At 46.1% G+C, this 20,156-nt stretch overlaps 1 protein-coding gene across 1 annotated transcript in view; it reads left to right on the top strand.

The window, feature by feature from the left end:
- The first annotated feature begins 3,892 nt into the window (after nucleotides 1-3,892).
- Nucleotides 3,893-20,156, top strand: part of mamdc2a (MAM domain containing 2a) — a 69,441-nt gene continuing 53,177 nt past the window's right edge. Inside the window, exons 1-4 of the mRNA XM_071352233.1 lie at nucleotides 3,893-4,243; nucleotides 4,595-4,711; nucleotides 15,671-15,921; nucleotides 19,794-19,878. Coding sequence (XP_071208334.1) covers nucleotides 4,213-4,243; nucleotides 4,595-4,711; nucleotides 15,671-15,921; nucleotides 19,794-19,878 — 484 coding nt within the window. The 5' untranslated portion in view covers nucleotides 3,893-4,212. The remainder of the gene's footprint in view (nucleotides 4,244-4,594; nucleotides 4,712-15,670; nucleotides 15,922-19,793; nucleotides 19,879-20,156) is intronic.

Genomic DNA, 20,156 nt, shown 5'->3' with positions numbered 1-20,156 from the left:
ACCGTACTGGGTACGACAGACAGACACATTACCTCTAACTGGGACAGTACTGGGTACGACAGACAGACACATTACCTCTAACTGGGACAGTACTGGGTACGACAGACAGACACATTACCTCTAACTGGGACAGTACTGGGTACTACAGACAGACACATTACCTCTAACTGGGACAGTACTGGGTACGACAGACAGACACATTACCTCTAACTGGGACAGTACTGGGTACGACAGACAGACACATTACCTCTAACTGGGACAGTACTGGGTACGACAGACAGACACATTACCTCTAACTGGGACAGTACTGGGTACGACAGACAGACACATTACCTCTAACTGGGACAGTACTGGGTACTACAGACAGACACATTACCTCTAACTGGGACAGTACTGGGTACGACAGACAGACACATTACCTCTAACTGGGACAGTACTGGGTACGACAGACAGACACATTACCTCTAACTGGGACAGTACTGGGTACGACAGACAGACACATTACCTCTAACTGGGACTGTACTGGGTACTACAGACAGACACATTACCTCTAACTGGGACAGTACTGGGTACGACAGACAGACACATTACCTCTAACTGGGACAGTACTGGGTACGACAGACAGACACATTACCTCTAACTGGGACAGTACTGGGTACGACAGACAGACACATTACCTCTAACTGGGACAGTACTGGGTACTACAGACAGACACATTACCTCTAACTGGGACAGTACTGGGTACGACAGACAGACACATTACCTCTAACTGGGACAGTACTGGGTACGACAGACAGACACATTACCTCTAACTGGGACAGTACTGGGTACGACAGACAGACACATTACCTCTAACTGGGACTGTACTGGGTACTACAGACAGACACATTACCTCTAACTGGGACAGTACTGGGTACGACAGACAGACACATTACCTCTAACTGGGACAGTACTGGGTACGACAGACAGACACATTACCTCTAACTGGGACAGTACTGGGTACGACAGACAGACAGACACATTACCTCTAACTGGGACAGTACTGGGTACGACAGACAGACACATTACCTCTAACTGGGACAGTACTGGGTACTACAGACAGACACATTACCTCTAACTGGGACAGTACTGGGTACTACAGACAGACACATTACCTCTAACTGGGACAGTACTGGGTACGACAGACAGACACATTACCTCTAACTGGGACAGTACTGGGTACGACAGACAGACACATTACCTCTAACTGGGACAGTACTGGGTACTACAGACAGACACATTACCTCTAACTGGGACAGTACTGGGTACTACAGACAGACACATTACCTCTAACTGGGACAGTACTGGGTACTACAGACAGACACATTACCTCTAACTGGGACAGTACTGGGTACTACAGACAGACACATTACCTCTAACTGGGACAGTACTGGGTACGACAGACAGACACATTACCTCTAACTGGGACAGTACTGGGTACGACAGACAGACACATTACCTCTAACTGGGACCGTACTGGGTACGACAGACAGACACATTACCTCTAACTGGGACAGTACTGGGTACGACAGACAGACACATTACCTCTAACTGGGACAGTACTGGGTACGACAGACAGACACATTACCTCTAACTGGGACCGTACTGGGTACGACAGCCAGACAGACAGACAGACAGACAGACAGACAGACAGACAGACAGACAGACAGACAGACAGACAGACAGACACATTACCTCTCTCTAACTGGGACAGTACTGGGTACCTCAGGCAGTGGTGGTAACTACGACAACACATTGACAGACAGACAGACAAACTGACAGACAGACAGACGGACGGACGGAGACAGACACCAAGGACACCGATTCATCACTTGTTTCTTACATAGACAAAGAGACAGACGGACAGACGGACAGACGGACACAGACAGACAGACAGACAGACAGACAGACAGACAGACAGACAGACAGACAGACACAGACAGACAGACAGACAGACAGACAGACAGACAGACAGACAGACAGACAGACGGACAGACGGACACAGACAGACAGACAGACAGACAGACAGACAGACAGACAGACAGACAGACAGACAGACAGACAGACAGACAGACATTGAAGTGTAAATGAAAAAAGGGCCACAGATGTTTCAGATGCTCACATACAGTACAGGAACAAGGCAGAAGTGAGTGTAAACTACACAAACTATGGAGGACAAATCAAACATAGCCCCACGGCCATGGCATAACATTTTCCTGGGTAAATACCAACGTCTCTCTCTGTGAGCAACCTGCCCAGAAAATATGTTCCGTTTCCAGAAACCAAAAAAGCCTTGTAGAAGACCTACAGTATCACTGTATGTTAGTGAATGAACAATATACTGTACAATTACAGTCTAGACTAGAACAGGACTCAAATAACAACATGGGATGATAAAGGTTGTGTCACGTTCCTGACCTGTTTTCCCTTGTTTTTGTATTTGTTTAGTATGGTCAAGGCGTGAGTTGGGGTGGGCATTCTATGTTGTGTGTCTAGTGTTTCCTGTCTCTGTGTTTGTGTTCTGCACCAGATAGGACTGTCTCGGTTTTCACGTTTGTTGTTTTGTATTGTTGTAAGTGTTCACAGTTCGTTAAATTAAACATGTTGAACACTAACTGCGCTGCATTTTGGTCCTCTCCTTCATCCCAGGAAGAAAGCCGTTACAGGTTGTTTAAATGCTTAAATTGCAAAAGTGAACTGGATAAATGTTTTCTAAATAAGTGACAAATAGCCTAGTTATCAAATCAAATCTAAATGTTATTGGTCACATATACATATTTAGCAGATGTTATTGTGGGTGTAGGAAACAGCTTGTGTTCCTAGCTCCAACAGTACAGTAGAATCTAACAATTGACAACAATACACACAACCTAAAAGTAAAAGATTGGAATTAAGAAATATATCAATATTAGATTGATCAATGTCAGAGTGGCATTGACTAAAATACAGTAGAATAGAATACAGTATTTACATATGAGATGAGTAAAGCAGTATGTAAACATTATTTAAACATTATTAAAGTGACCAGTGATTCCATGTCTGTGTATATGGGTCAGCAGGCTCTAAGGTGCAGGGTAGAGTAACCGGGTGGGAGCCGGCAAATGATGGCTATTTATTAACAGTCTGATGGCCTTATTTATTAACAGTCTGATGGCCTTGAGATAGAAGCTGTTTTTCAGTCTCTCGGTCCCCGCTCTGATGCACCTGTACTGACCTCGCCTTCTGGATGTTAGTGGTGTGAACAGGCAGGTGTTTGTCCTCCAGGACACCTGGAATGTTTACATATTGTTTTTACTTACACTTTTATGTTGACTACATATTAATGTTGAGGTTTTAAGTTTTGGCAGACTTTTCTTAGCGGATGAACAATCATCGCGAATTGAATTACGGAGCGTTTCAGGCCCCGAAGTGAACATATTTGTACACACGCAAACGCCATTAAAAACGAGTGGCGAGGGGCTTAAATTGCAAACTTCCCTTGCTTGGCTAATCACTTGGCCCGACGACAAATATGGCCGCGGGGATGCCCCTAAGGGCATAGGCCTGAGGGTTTAGTGCCGAAAGCTGTCTACTTTAAGTTTCAAACGAATCGACAGTTTCCGTGTATACATCAATGTTATTCTCACAAGCTCCCCGGAACATATCCTAAGCAATTACTTGAAATTAAACTAATAAATAAAATGAGACTACATGTAACTACATAGTATCTGTGCAACTTAATGAAGTGTGACATAAAGTATGGCTACTTCTGAAAGAGGGGGGTTATTTGGGCCGGAGCAGTATGATGTGGAATGTCTGTGATTTCATCCACAGCGCTAGGAAGAGAAAGAGATGCAGGAGGCGGAGTAGCCTACACAGATTCCCTGTGGCGATGCGTCCACTAGCCGTTAGAATCTGGACTGCATTACTGTCAGGCGCTTCCTCACTCTCCTCCTGTCCTCTATCCACCTCACCCGCCCCGAGTGCCAAGCGTCTTTCCAGTTGGATTAAGCCATGTAAACGGACCGGTAACAGCTGAGCGACTGCTCGTGCCCTGTTGCTGTGAGAGTTGGTGGTTGAACTTGAACTGTAGACGAGTTTGGCAGTCCAGAAGATAGATCGCGTCGTTTTGTGGTCGTATCCCCCTCTGGAATCTACGAGTGAGAAGTGAATGAGTCTCGCTGCAGCTTCAATATGAACAGCATTTTCCATCTCGTTTTTCTGGGTAAGTTGCAGCCTTTTTCTTTTGACATTATTTTCAAAGTTAATCAAAGAAATTGCACCGTTATTTTTCTAACACTCAAATGTTGGCTGTGTCCGTGCCACATAGCCTATTTGATTTCATCTTTAAGTTCTGATTCCGTTAGTTTTGAGTTTTTCTTTCTGGGCGCAGCAGACGCTCATGACAGTTTAAATGAATGATTAATTGTAGTGCAGCATGCTCTGCCTTGAAAGAGCCACTAGCTGTGTGCATGATATAAAACAGAAGCCCACACCTTTTGCAGCAAGCCAATGGCCTACGCGTACCAACAACTACATCGCTGTAAATATTGTTCTTCCTCTCCTTGTCCTCCAGTCCCTGTGCTTGTTGGGGCGCAGCAGCAGCTGTTACCCGGCTCCTGTAGCTTCGATACCGGTACATGCGATTACACCTCCGACCTTGCCTATGCCAGATGGACCAGGAACGAGGAAGGTTGGACAACTCACTTACTCTGTAATCAATGCTGTAACACAAAATACAAATATAGAACGGAAGTTAGAAAAGTCATGCTGCCCTTCAGTTGCAGGTTGTCTTCATTGACATCAACATGTTTTGAGATTTTCCAGGGCTACTTTTACATTATCAGGACTATATACAGGCTAGATGGTAAAGATGGTCAGAGCAGAATGTATGTATATATACATTGTGTCTGTCTATCGTCTGTCCATACTGTGTTTGACCATGACCCTGTCTCTTTATGCATGACTGGTTACATTAGGAGGGCCTCTTTAAGAGGGATGGGGGAGAACTAAAAAAGTCACAGAGAGAGATAGAGGGGGGGGGGCAGAGAAAGAGTGGGACATAGAGAAAGAGAGAGTGGGACATAGAGAAAGAGAGAGTGGGACATAGAGAAAGAGAGAGGGGGGACAGAGAGAGAGGGGGCACAGAGAGAGGGACAGAGAGAGGGACAGAGAGAGAGAGAGAGAGAGAGAGAGAGAGAGGGGGACAGAGAGAGAGAGGGGGACAGAGAGAGAGGGGACACAGAGAGAGGGGGGACAGAGAGAGAGGGGGGACAGAGAGAGAGGGGGGACAGAGAGAGAGAGTGGGACAGAGAGAGAGTGGGACAGAGAGAGAGTGGGACAGAGAGAGAGGGGGGACAGAGAGAGAGAGAGAGAGAGAGAGAGAGAGAGAGAGAGAGAGAGAGAGAGAGAGAGAGAGAGAGAGAGAGAGAGAGAGAGAGAGAGAGAGAGAGAGAGAGAGAGAGAGAGAGAGAGAGAGAGAGAGAGAGAGAGAGAGAGAGAGAGAGAGAGAGAGAAAGAAAGATGGGGAAGAAACAGAGATGAATATGTGTAGGGGGAGACAGACACAGAATTTCAATTATGTCTATTCATCCTGTTGGCCTATAGGGAGCTGCAAATTGTTCTATACAAACGTTCATCAAAAGTTTAGACTGCAAAAAGTAGGACCAGTCCATTATTTGAGGCACACTGATTGGAGGGAGACCAGCAAGTAGCACTTCTGGCACTGTGCTACTTTTCATAAATGTCTTTCAACCCAGAGGAAGTAATGGCCAGCTATCAATGGAAAGGTTTGCTAATGGTCTCTAAGGCTAATTACTGAATAAGTTCAGCCAAACAGAAAATACTGTCTGGTGAAAGAGAGAGGGAGTAGAGAGAGAGAGAGAGAGAGGGGGGTAGAGAGAGAGAGAGAGAGAGGGGGTAGAGAGAGAGAGAGGGGGGGGGGTAGAGAGAGAGAGAGGGTAGAGAGAGAGAGAGAGAGAGAGAGAGAGTAGAGAGAGAGAGAGAGAGGGTAGAGAGAGAGAGGGGGGGGGTAGAGAGAGAGAGAGAGGGGGGTAGAGAGAGAGAGAGAGAGAGAGGGTAGAGAGAGAGAGAGAGAGAGGGTAGAGAGAGAGAGAGAGGGGTAGAGAGAGAGAGAGAGAGAGGGGTAGAGAGAGGGAGTAGAGAGAGAGAGAGAGAGAGAGGGGTAGAGAGAGAGAGAGAGAGAGAGAGAGAGGGAGAGAGAGAGAGAGAGAGGGAGAGAGAGGGGGGGGTAGAGAGAGAGAGAGGGAGAGAGAGAGAGGGGGGGTAGAGCGAGAGAGAGGGGGGGTAGAGAGAGAGAGAGGGTAGAGAGAGGGGGGGTAGAGAGAGAGAGAGGGGGGGTAGAGAGAGAGAGAGGGTAGAGAGAGAGAGGGGGGGTAGAGAGAGAGAGGGGGGGTAGAGAGAGAGGGGGGGGGGGGGTAGAGAGAGAGAGAGAGAGAGAGAGAGGGGGTAGAGAGAGAGAGAGTTAAAGAAGCAGTTGAGGTGAGAGGTGCTGTATGTCACCACCAGCTGCTGATGCCAAGCCACACATTCTCTACAGTAAGACCTCACTCCCAGCAGGCTTTCTGTTTCCCACTGGACAACTCTAACATTACATTAAATTAGTCTCTGGGCTCTCTCTCTCTCTGCGGCTCTTGAGGACAGAAGCAGACTCCAACAACAAGGGCTCCTGGTTTATAATAATCTGTCTCTGGAGTTGATGTTACCCCCTCTAAAAATAAGTGTTGGTGTTGTAGCCTAGCGTCTCTGTGCCATCGCTGCTTGCCAAGCCAGATGGCCTGACTGACACTATAGGCTGCTTGTGCCATTTGGGATGCAGTTATAGTGTGTCTGCAGCCAGCTTCACTCTGGGACGTGCTGGGTGGGCCCATCTGTCAACCAGGAGACATCCAGCACGGTTCAGGCTTTGAAGTGGTTGAACAACAGAAACCTTCACTTCACACTGAACGGCTGAGGCGTTACACGAGCAGTCCCTGGCTGACAGAAAACAGAGCAGACCATGTAGCCGAGAGAATGGAATAACCGCCAAACATGGATCTACAGTCCCCTGACGGCGAACCGACACAACCTTGGCGAAGTCGGACTCAGTGGCTTGTGAATCGTGGTGGGCCGACCAGCGGTTTCGTTCCTCCCACTGGGTCGATAAATACAGCCATAAAACCAAAAGACTGGGCCACGACGGCTGTGTTTTCTGTTTGGTTTCCACAGCAACACTGGATCAGACAGGGGCCAGGCCTGGCTTACCAAAAAATAAAAATAAACCAGGTCACTCCAGATACTGACTGGTTTTCTGATCCACGCCCCTACCTTTTACTTTTTAAGTTTTCTGTGACCAACAGATGCATATCTGTATTCCCAGTCATGTGAAATCCATAGATTAGGGCCGAATGAATTTATTTCAATTGACTGATTTCCTCATATGAACAGTAACTCAGTAACATGTTAGATACTGGTCCATGTTGCGTTTATAGTTTGTTCAGTATAGGTTCAATGTATGGAATCACTTGGGAGTTTCAGGATTTTGAGTTAACTTCTCCTTTAAGATGCTTTTTGGGAAACCGGACCGTGAGTGTTAAACTGTTTAGGGACAGAGAATCATTTGTGTCCCTCTGGGTGGTCAGTCTGTGAAATGAGGACAAAGATGATGTAAATTCATCCTTTCTTTCATCTTACTGTATATATTCTATCTTCATATGACTGGTCGATCATCCACTTGGTTTCAAATTCACAACTATAACCATTAACTCAGATGTTATCCATCTTGGACTACCACAGTCTTTTCTTCTTTGTTTTTGGTTTGCGCCGTGCCTGGCCCCTGTGGAATCACATGGGAGTTTCTGGATATGGGGTTAACTTCTCCTTTTAATGCAAAGTTCTTCTTTAAAACCTTCGTAGGAGCATCGTTAGATTTCTGAGCTGCACTTGAAAAGGCTCGTTATTTACCGACCAATCGTAGAACAGCTAAGTTCGTTGTTAGATGTATTGACACATGCTCCAACGACACACTTAGCGAACATTTCTCTCTGCGTTATGGGAAAACGCATGTTACATCTTCGGCAGTTGTAGAAACGATGTATCGTTAAAACAGTCTTTAAAACATTCGTAAGCCTAAGTTCCAGGAAACCCGAACATGGTCTGTAGGTGGGTTGGTGTCCGTTCCGGTCGATCCCTCAGGTGTATTAGTTTAGGTTTTTAGGAAGATTAGAAAGAGACGGGGGAGAGAGAGAAGGCCTCATAGGAGCTGCTAGATCATAGCCACTCTAGAATGGTGGTGGAAAATGGTGTTTCATAAAGAAAGTACCCATATTTTCACTGTTTTTTTTCAGCCTTTCTCACCATTAAATCTAGATAAGGAGGAAATGAATGCCTTTGCAGCCTAAATGGAGAAGGTTTTTGGTACAAACTGGTCCACGGGGGATACAAGTGTATCGCCGTCAGCATACAATGTGTTTGGACAGTACGATGAAAACACTCAATATCACCATCCGCCGGCCTTTGGGCTAAGGTGTACCTATTGTGTAGACTCACACAGTTATAATCACAGTTCAAATCACACTTCAAATCACACTTCAAATCACAGCTATAATCACAGTTATAATCACAGATAAAATCACAGTTATAATCAAAGATAAAATAACAGTTAAAATCACACTTCAAATCACACTTCAAATCACAGTTATAATCACAGTTATAATCACAAATAAAATCAGTTATAATCACAGATAAAATCACAGTTATAATCACAAATAAAATCACAGTTATAATCGCAAATAAAATCACAGTTATTAACAAAGTTATAATCACAAATAAAATCACAGTTATAATCACAAATAAAATCAGTTATAAACACAGTTATAATCAGAGTTATAAACACAGTTATAATCACAGATAAAATTTGTTATAATCACAGTTATAATCACAAATAAAATCACAGTTATAATCACAGTTAGACTTACTGAGTCTCTGGCTTTTAGATGAAAGATGTCCTACTTTACACAGACAAACACACAGTACATTGTTAAAATTCAGTAACACTATGTTTTGACCCAGCTAACTAACATTAGCTAGCTAGTTCACTTAGCTACCTAGCTAGCTAGCTCACTTGCTGACATTAGCCTAATGTTGTTAGCTAGCCCAGATAACTTGCATGGCTAGCTAGCTAGCAAGTCACCACCACACATAGTGACATCAAAGTGCTAGCTATAACAGCTATCATCATCAGGTGGTGGCCTGCGTTGGCGCGATGCGTGAAATTTGATTTGATTGGTGACTGACTAAAGAACAATGAGCCGTTTTCTTGTGGCTCGGAGGAGCTTTCGCAAACTTTACCTACAAAATTGTACTCTGTAATGGATGGTTTTAAAAAGGTAGCGCAGTACAATACTAAAGTAAAATGACTGACTGAAAAATACTCAAAAAAGTACATGTACTCAGAAAAGCTACTCGATTACAGAAAAAGCCAATTTATGCTTGATCCAAACATGTGGTTGGATGGTATGGAGGGTGTGACGCAATTTCGGAGCCTCCGGAGGCATGCAGAAGCCAAATTGAGCTTCGCACCACATCGCCGTGCGCCTCACACATTTTGTAACAATGCAGAGGGCTCCGCATTGACATGATTGGTTGACGGAAGGTGGACGGCGGGAGGTCCTGTATAAACACAAACTCACTTCCTTGACAACTTCCTTCACAACAGCTCTGCGCTGCTCCGTAAAGGACAATAAGTATGAATTGAAATGTTTATGATGTGAGAATGTATGTGCGTGTGATCCTTTTAAAGAAAAATGTCCATCCTGGATGGACTACATTTCCCCCCCTATTCTATGAATGCCCTGACTTCTGCAGAGGCCGTATCACCATAAATGCTGCACTGCCAATGTAGACGACGGATTGACCATGGAGCGGCTTTTACGAGAGTATTTGTAATTTGTTACTTCCACTCCATACAGGGGTCAGGAGGTAAAGCAGACATCTAAGATCTATCAAAAAAAGCAGCGATATTATAGGTCGATCAAACCCACAGAGGCACAAAGGACCCTTACACACCCAAATAACTCAGCTAAACCAATCACCCAGACACTGACCCTTTGTTTTGTTAAACCCATAGAGACAAAGCTCTCCATTACTCACCAGGGTTTTGTTCACCAGGACAACTCGCCTGGACCTTAGCCAATCACCCAGACACTAATCCTGCATGTCAGGAGGACCTCCATTGGTCAAAGTTCATCCCAGGGCTTTGAGGTCAGGGGTTATCCCAGGGCTTTGAGGTCAGGGGTTATCCCAGGGCTTTGAGGTCAGGGGTTATCCCAGGGCTTTGTCTCACTATAAACGTAATTAAAGTGTGTCAGTCATAAACCTGTTTATAATGGGATTTGGAGGCTAGCCATACTCTACATCAGGGTTAGCTTGCTGCTACTAACTCATATATATGACCTGCATACATGGGCATCACTCTCCTTAGTCAGTCCTTTTTACATACATACAGTTGGTATACAACAGATGGACTGCAATGTTTTAAAGTTCAGTATAATAGATTAATAGGTTAGGGCCCCAGCATGCAACAGCTCTGTAACAGAAATCCCTTTGCTCTTTGGGGTTCATAGGTTGCGTGTGGCTCAGTTGGTATAGCATGGCACTTGCAGCGCCAGTGTTGAGGGTTCGATTCCCATGGAGGACCAGTAGGAAAATGTATACACTCGCTACTCTTAATGGGCAGGTGGGATGGTAGCGTCCCACGTGGCCAACATCCGGTGAAATTGCAGAGTGCGAAATTCAAACGACAGAATTATAAATATTTAACTTTCATAAAATCACAAGTGTGATACATCAAAATAAAGCTTAACTTCTTGTTAATCCAGCCGCTGTGTCAGATTTCAAAAAGGCTTTACGGCGAAAGCAAATCATGCGATTATCTGAGGACAGCGCCCCGCATACAAACACATGAAAAATATATTTCAACCAGGCAGGTGCGACACGAAAGTCAGAAATAGCGATATAATAAATGCCTTACCTTTGATGATCTTCTTCTGTTGGCACTCCAAAAGGTCCCAGTTACATCACTAATTATCCTTTTGTTCGATAATGTCCTTCTTTATATCCATAAAAACTCAGTTTAGCGGGCGCTTCAGTCAATAATCCACCCAGTTTCCCTCCATCAAAATGCAAACAAAATTAATCCCAAACGTTACTAATAAACTTTTGCAAACAAGTCAAACAACGTTTATAATCAAACCTTAGGTACCCTAATACGTAAATAAATGATACAATTTAAGACGGAGAATCGTAATTGTCTTTACCGGAGAAAAATACCAAAGAACGCGCTCTCTTCCATGCGCTTGGAAACACTACAGACAAAATGGGAGCCACCTAGAAAAACTACAATTTCTGGCTCATTTTTCCAGAAACTAGCCTGAAACTCTTTCTAAAGACTGTTGACATCTAGTGGAAGCCCTAGGAACTGCAATCTGGGAGGACTTGGCCTTATAATAAAAGTGACAGCCATTGAAAATAGTGGTAGGCTGATTTTTTCTTTTTTGGGGTGGTTTGTCCCCGGGGTTTCGCCGGCCATATCAGTTCTGTTATACTCACAGACATAATTTTAACAGTTTTAGAAACTTTCGAGTGTTTTCTATCCAAATCTACCAATTATATGCATATCCTAGCTTCTGGGCCTGAGTAACAGGCAGTTTACTTTGGGCATGCTTTTCATCCGGACTTCAAAATACTGCCCCCTACCCAAGAGAGGTTAAGGAGCTCTGGATAAGAGTTTCTGCTCAATGACAAAAATGTAAATAGGTCGTCCACATCCAGTGTTGTCTGTGTTGTGTGGTTAAATATGCCCTGCTTATACCTTTAACATGTATCTGGGTAGGAGCGTTGGGCCAGTAACTGAAACGTTGCTGGATCGAATCCCCGAGCTGACAAGGTAAAAAATATGTCGTTCTGCCCCTGAGCAAGGTGGTTAACCCACTGCGCCGATGACTTGGATGTCGATTAAGGCAGCCCCCCCCCCATCCCCCCCCCCACCTCTCTAATTCAGAGGTGTTGGGTTAAATGCGGAAGATACATTTCAGTTGAAGGCATTCAGTTGTATAACTGACTAGGTATCCCCCTTTCCTTTCAGTTGTACAACTGACTAGGTATCCCCCTTTCCTCTCAGTTGTACAACTGACTAGGTATCCCCCTTTCCTTTCAGTTGTACAACTGACTAGGTATCCCCCTTTCCTTTCAGTTGTACAACTGACTAGGTATCCCCCTTTCTTTTCAGTTCGTACAACTGACTAGGTATCCCCCTTTCCTTTCAGTTGTACAACTGACTACGTATCCCCCTTTCTTTTCAATTGTACAACTGACTAGGTATCCCCCTTTCCTTTCAGTTGTACAACTGACTAGGTATCCCCCTTTCCTTTCAGTTGTATAACTGACTAGGTATCCCCCTTTCCTTTCAGTTGTACAACTGACTAGGTATCCCCCTTTCCTTTCAGTTGTACAACTGACTAGGTATCCCCCTTTCCTTTCAGTTGTACAACTGACTAGGTATCCCCTTTTCCCTTGTATGACATTACAAATTACCTTTCTCACCCTCGTATTAAGGAGCTCAGGGCCAGAGGCAGTTTATCTGCAGAAAATTAGTGCTAAATGGATAGTTCATCCAAATTACTAAATTACATATTGGTTTCCTCACCCTGTAAGCAGTCTATTGACACGGTTTGACAGCAATCCACGCTTTGGTTTAGTTTTCCTAGCACTAGCGTTTTATCATTTGTGGCACAAATCACATCCAAGTCCTGGTAGCGATATTAGCATTTCTCGCGCATCTTGTCCAAATCATCCTAAAGTATCTCAAATGTATTGTGAACCCAGCAAAGTCACTTAGATGACTGGAACATGATGTGCGAAAATGCTAATATCTGTACCAGGATTTGGATGGGATTTGTGCCACAAATTCAACAAAATCGTGGTTCCGATATTACAATTTTTCGTGCAACATGTTCAAGTGACTTTGTTGAGCTTCGCAATCAATTTTATATACTTTTGTATGATATGAATATTATGTGCTACAAATGCTAACATTGGTACCATGATTTTGTGGCGTTTGTAGTCCGTAGATAAGCAGGTTACGTGGATTATCCGTATCATGTACATCACAGCCAGCTCTGGTCAGACAGACTAGGATTAGGCTCCAAGCCAACCAAACAGACGTGTTTATCTTCAAGATTTAGACATTCAATCCAATGATTATTTCCATATTTTAAACTGTTTTATTTAGATGTTAGAATATGACAAACAGTAAAAAATGAAAAGTTTTGTGCTGAAACCAAAGATGTTTATTATTCCAAGAGAGTCCATCCTTCTGTTATCCAGCTTGAACACTGCAGTGCACAGTGCAATATCTCTTCATTTACTCTTTGGCCTTAACATGTGGATCTGTTTACAGTCTCGAGGATCACTCTGGGGCCTTTTCTGAGGAGACCAGTATAACTCAGTCAGGAGTGTTGACGTTAGGGGAAGAGTCTAAGACTGCGTGGCAAATGACAACCCATTCCCTAGTCAAAAGTAGTGCACTTTGTAGGGAATAGGGTTTCATCAGGAGTGTTGATGTTAGGAGACTGTCTTTGGGACAGGGAGAGTCTAATTCAGTAGTGTTGGTGTTAGGAGACTGTCTTTGGGACAAGAAGAGAGTCTAATTCAGTAGTGTTGATGTTAGGAGACTGTCTTTGGGACAAGGAGAGAGTCTAACTCAGGAGTGTTGGTGTTATATTAGGAGGTAGCGGGACAGGGGAAGAGCATTGTTTTGGTTAGAGGACAGGAGAGAGGGAAGAGAGATAGGGGTTGAAATAGGGAGAAGAACATGGGGGAGGACCTTAGAAGAGAGAGGGAAAGAGATAGGGGTTGAAATAGGGAGAAGAACAGGGGAAAGGATGGGCTTTGATGGGCTTTGAAAGATGGGCTTTGAAAAAGAGGGGAGGACAGAAGAGAGATGATCCACATGGTATCTGGAAGGAATCATGTCCACTGTCTGTCTGTCAGAGCATATAGTTTGGTCCAGGTCGTAAAAGTGGACAGAGTAACGGACACCATTATAATAATATACTACAGACAACAACTGTCTCCATGCCAACTTGCTGCTTATAAAACATTACAGCACTACAGTACAGCCATCTCCATATTGTTTATCTACAGTTGGTGCTTATTGAACATGTGGCTTGTCTGATCTGCTTCCTCTACAGAGACCAGAAGAATCCAGTCCATACTCATGGTTTATGATGCATAGCACAGCCTGCCATTGCTCAACAACATTTGGGTTTAACCAAGGAGTTGACTCTCCAGCAAGATTTATCTTATCTATTAACTGTCTTTAAACAGTTTAAAGAAGAGGATGATTTTTTCACCCCAAGCCATGGGATTTTAATCATTTATCTCGTCTCTCTCTCATTCCTCATTCTCCCTCCCTACCACCCACGGTGCAGTGCAGGGGAAAAGGTGACCAGGGTGCAGTGCAGGGGAAAGGTGACCAGGGTGCAGTGCAGGGGAAAAGATGACCAGGGTGCAGTGCAGGGGAAAAGGTGACCAGGGTGCAGTGCAGGGAAAAAGATGACCAGGGTGCAGTGCAGGGGAAAGGTGACCAGGGTGCAGTGCAGGGGAAAAGATGACCAGGGTGCAGTGCAGGGGAAAAGATGACCAGGGTGCAGTGCAGGGAAAAAGATGACCAGGGTGCAGTGCAGGGGAAAAGATGACCAGGGTGCAGTGCAGGGGAAAAGATGACCAGGGTGCAGTGCAGGGAAAAGGTGACCAGGGTGCAGTGCAGGGAAAAGGTGACCAGGGTGCAGTGCAGGGGAAAAGATGACCAGGGTGCAGTGCAGGGGAAAAGATGACCAGGGTGCAGTGCAGGGGAAAAGATGACCAGGGTGCAGTGCAGGGAAAAGGTGACCAGGGTGCAGTGCAGGGGAAAAGGTGACCAGGGTGCAGTGCAGGGGAAAGGTGACCAGGGTGCAGTGCAGGGGAAAGGTGACCAGGGTGCAGTGCAGGGGAAAAGGTGACCAGGGTGCAGTGCAGGGGAAAAGGTGACCAGGGTCATTAGGTTTTTTGTTTCCAGACTCTATTGCTTTGGTTTTTGTCAGACCTCCTTTTTCCCTTTGTACAGAGAGTTTTTTTTTCTTCCCATCGTCCTCCTTGGTTCGGCGACCAACAGTTTTCTGTTTGTCTTAATGACTCGATGTCCTTGATGCTGTAGGAACTTACTCTTAATAGCTGATTTGATCTGATTAACTCTCTGATTGAAGTCAGCTTCTTTCGTATGCTGATGTCAGGTTTTGGTGTGCTTGTATGGTATTTTTGACTTTTTGTTTAGACTAGGTGATGCACTGTGTAACTACACAACATGACCTCACACACACACACACACACACACACACACACACACACACACACACACACACACACACACACACACACACACACACACACCCTCCTCCCCCACATCCTCAGCAGAGTAATATCCCCCTTTGACTCCGTATCAAACCAAAATATTTAGAAAAGATTAAGAAGAAATCAACATAATAATATTAAGTAATGATTTACGACTTCAATATCAAGCTACACTATTTATTTATTCCTTTGTCATTCTCCACAGGGCGTTTCATCACGGCAGACTCGTCCTTCATCGACGGGAGGGAGAAGGCTGTCCTGGTGAGCCCAGTGTTAGAGCTGCTGGACTGGAGCTGTCTGAGGCTGGTGTACCAGATCACTGGAGAAGGCGCTCTGCAGCTGCACCTCAGACCGGACGGAGACAACTTTGACTACACACTGTGGAGCGCAGACAAGCCCTCGGACAGCTGGCTCATCGCAAGCATTGACCTGAGAAACACCTCTGACGCATACCAGGTACACACACACACACACACACACACACACACACACACACACACACACACACACACACACACACACACACACACACACACACACACACACACACACACACACACACACACACACACACACACACACACACTGTTATGAGAATTTTGTTATCAATGTTCATAAACTTCAATTAATCTACTCGGTCTGCAACCCAGAGTTTGTAAGATTCTGATTTAAATGAAACAGACCGATTTCTCAGCTTACAATAGTCAAAATGTTTATTCACGAGGACGTCCTAACATCAAAAATGCAAAACCCAGTCTTTATAACACACACAAACAAGTTCAAATCTTAAACTACGCCTTGCTCAGACAGTCTGTGTTTTTCCACTACACAGATACATTGTTTAATCTACAACATGTTTCATACTCTTCTGCAAGCCCAACAGTTTCCCCCCTCCACGGGTGGAGACAGAATGTCCTGTAAGGAACACAGTATTACAACTCGTCTGTCGATAGCTCCTCTTATCATGTGTTTCACACTTGCACCCTGCTCACATACTAAAAAGTAACAAAAGGTCCTTGTTCTAATTCTGACTAAAACTACACACATCATCAGATTATAGTTTTATGATTCTAATCAATTTCATATAATTATATGGTTTCAGAGTGGAATTATTTAATCATTATCTTTCAACATATTAATTATTTTATCACACACACACACACACACACACACACACACACACACACACACACACACACACACACACACACACACACACACACACACACACACACATACCTAGCAGGTAAGCTTGCAGACTACACCCCCAAACACCCAGCCTCTATATTCAAAAACTGGGGTTCAGCCTCTATATTCTATAACTGGGGCTCAGCCTCTATATTCTATAACTGAGATTCAGCCTCTATATTCTATAACTGGGATTCAGCCTCTATATTCTATAACTGGGGTTCAGCCTCTATATTAAAAAACTGGGGCTCAGCCTCTATATTCTATAACTGGGATTCAGCCTTTATATTCTACAACTGGGGTTCAGCCTCTATATTCTATAACTGGGGTTCAGCCTCTGTATTATATAACTGGGGTTCAGCCTCTATATTATATAACTGGGGTTCAGCCTCTATATTATATAACTGGGGTTCAGCCTCTATATTATATAACTGGGGTTCAGCCTCTACATTTACATTTAAGTCATTTAGCAGACGCTCTTATCCAGAGCGACTCTATATTATATAACTGGGGTTCAGCCTCTATATTATATAACTGGGGTTCAGCCTCTATATTCTATAACTGGGGTTCGGCCTCTATATTATATAACTGGGGTTCGGCCTCTATATTATATAACTGGGGTTCAGCCTCTATATTCTATAACTGGGGTTCAGCCTCTATATTCTATAACTGGGGTTCAGCCTCTATATTATATAACTGGGGTTCAGCCTCTATATTATATAACTGGGGTTCAGCCTCTATATTCTATAACTGGGGTTCAGCCTCTATATTCTATAACTGGGGTTCAGCCTCTATATTATATAACTGGGGTTCAGCCTCTATATTCTATAACTGTATTCCCACACCTGTCCCCATCCCACACCTGTCTCCACTCCCCATCCCACACCTGTCTCCACTCCCCATCCCACACCTGTCCCCATCCCACACCTGTCTCCACTCCCCATCCCACACCTGTCTCCCCTCCTCATCCCACACCTGTCTCCCCTCCTCATCCCACACCTGTCTCCACTCCCCATCCCACACCTGTCCCCATCCCACACCTTTCTCCACTCCCCATCCCACACCTGTCTCCCCTCCTCATCCCACACCTGTCTCCACTCCCCATCCCACACCTGTCTCCCCTCCTCATCCCACACCTGTCTCCCCTCCTCATCCCACACCTGTCTCCCCTCCTCATCCCACACCTGTCTCCACTCCCCATCCCACACCTGTCTCCACTCCCCATCCCACACCTGTCTCCACTCCCCATCCCACACCTGTCTCCCCTCCCCATCCCACACCTGTCTCCCCTCCTCATCCCACACCTGTCTCCACTCCCCATCCCACACCTGTCTCCCCTCCTCATCCCACACCTGTCTCCACTCCTCATCCCACACCTGTCTCCACTCCCCATCCCACACCTGTCTCCACTCCCCATCCCACACCTGTCTCCACTCCCCATCCCACACCTGTCTCCACTCCTCATCCCACACCTGTCTCCACTCCTCATCCCACACCTGTCTCCCCTCCTCATCCCACACCTGTCTCCACTCCTCATCCCACACCTGTCTCCACTCCCCATCCCACACCTGTCTCCACTCCCCATCCCACACCTGTCTCCCCTCCCCATCCCACACCTGTCTCCCCTCCTCATCCCACACCTGTCTCCACTCCCCATCCCACACCTGTCTCCCCTCCTCATCCCACACCTGTCTCCACTCCCCATCCCACACCTGTCTCCACTCCCCATCCCACACCTGTCTCCACTCCTCATCCCACACCTGTCTCCACTCCTCATCCCACACCTGTCTCCCCTCCTCATCCCACACCTGTCTCCACTCCCCATCCCACACCTGTCTCCACTCCCCATCCCACACCTGTCTCCCCTCCTCATCCCACACCTGTCTCCATTCCCCATCCCACACCTGTCTCCACTCCCCATCCCACACCTGTCTCCACTCCCCATCCCACACCTGTCTCCACTCCCCATCCCACACCTGTCTCCACTCCCCATCCCACACCTGTCTCCACTCCTCATCCCACACCTGTCTCCCCTCCTCATCCCACACCTGTCTCCACTCCCCATCCCACACCTGTCTCCACTCCCCATCCCACACCTGTCTCCCCTCCTCATCCCACACCTGTCTCCATTCCCCATCCCACACCTGTCTCCACTCCCCATCCCACACCTGTCTCCACTCCCCATCCCACACCTGTCTCCACTCCCCATCCCACACCTGTCTCCACTCCTCATCCCACACCTGTCTCCCCTCCTCATCCCACACCTGTCTCCACTCCCCATCCCACACCTGTCTCCACTCCCCATCCCACACCTGTCTCCACTCCTCATCCCACACCTGTCTCCCCTCCTCATCCCACACCTGTCTCCACTCCCCATCCCACACCTGTCTCCACTCCTCATCCCACACCTGTCTCCACTCCCCATCCCACACCTGTCTCCATTCCCCATCCCACACCTGTCTCCACTCCTCATCCCACACCTGTCTCCCCTCCTCATCCCACACCTGTCTCCCCTCCTCATCCCACACCTGTCTCCACTCCCCATCCCACACCTGTCTCCCCTCCTCATCCCACACCTGTCCCCATCCCACACCTGTCTCCACTCCTCATCCCACACCTGTCCCCATCCCACACCTGTCTCCATTCCCCATCCCACACCTGTCTCCCCTCCTCATCCCACACCTGTCTCCCCTCCTCATCCCACACCTGTCTCCACTCCCCATCCCACACCTGTCTCCCCTCCTCATCCCACACCTGTCTCCCCTCCTCATCCCACACCTGTCTCCCCTCCTCATCCCACACCTGTCTCCACTCCCCATCCCACACCTGTCTCCCCTCCTCATCCCACACCTGTCTCCACTCCCCATCCCACACCTGTCTCCACTCCCCATCCCACACCTGTCTCCACTCCTCATCCCACACCTGTCTCCCCTCCTCATCCCACACCTGTCTCCACTCCTCATCCCACAGGGGGACGTCATCTGTTATGATTTTATTGCTTTTAGAGTAGAGATGGAGACGTTTTACTGAAAACTAAACTTCATAACAGTGCTTGTCTGATATAATGGCTTATTTGTTTTTGTTCTCTTCCACCATTTTCCCTCCCCCTTTCTCTCGTTCTATCTCTCTGTTTGTCCTAGCTTTTGCTGGAGGGTCGACCCAGTGAGGAAGCAGGCAACAGTGTGGCGATCTTCGAAATCCACATCGTGCCTGGCTACTGCATAGGTCAGTACCCAGGGTAGGAGAATGTTAAGACAACTGTTAAGCCTCACAACAGTCCCAGGGTAGGAGAATGTTAAGACAACTGTTAAGCCTCACAACAGTTCTCAGGGTAGGAGAATGTTAAGACAACTGTTAAGCCACACAACAGTCCTCAGGGTAGGAGAATGTTAAGACAACTGTTAAGTCACACAACAGTCCTCAGGGTAGGAGATTGTTAAGACAACTGTTAAGCCTCACAACAGTCTCAGGGTAGGAGAATGTTAAGACAACTGTTAAGCCTT

The sequence above is a fragment of the Salvelinus alpinus genome, chromosome 19 (genome assembly GCF_045679555.1).
Source record: "Salvelinus alpinus chromosome 19, SLU_Salpinus.1, whole genome shotgun sequence".
In the NCBI taxonomy this organism is placed as follows: Eukaryota; Metazoa; Chordata; class Actinopteri; order Salmoniformes; family Salmonidae; genus Salvelinus; species Salvelinus alpinus.
This window is presented reverse-complemented; position numbering and strand designations above follow the sequence as displayed.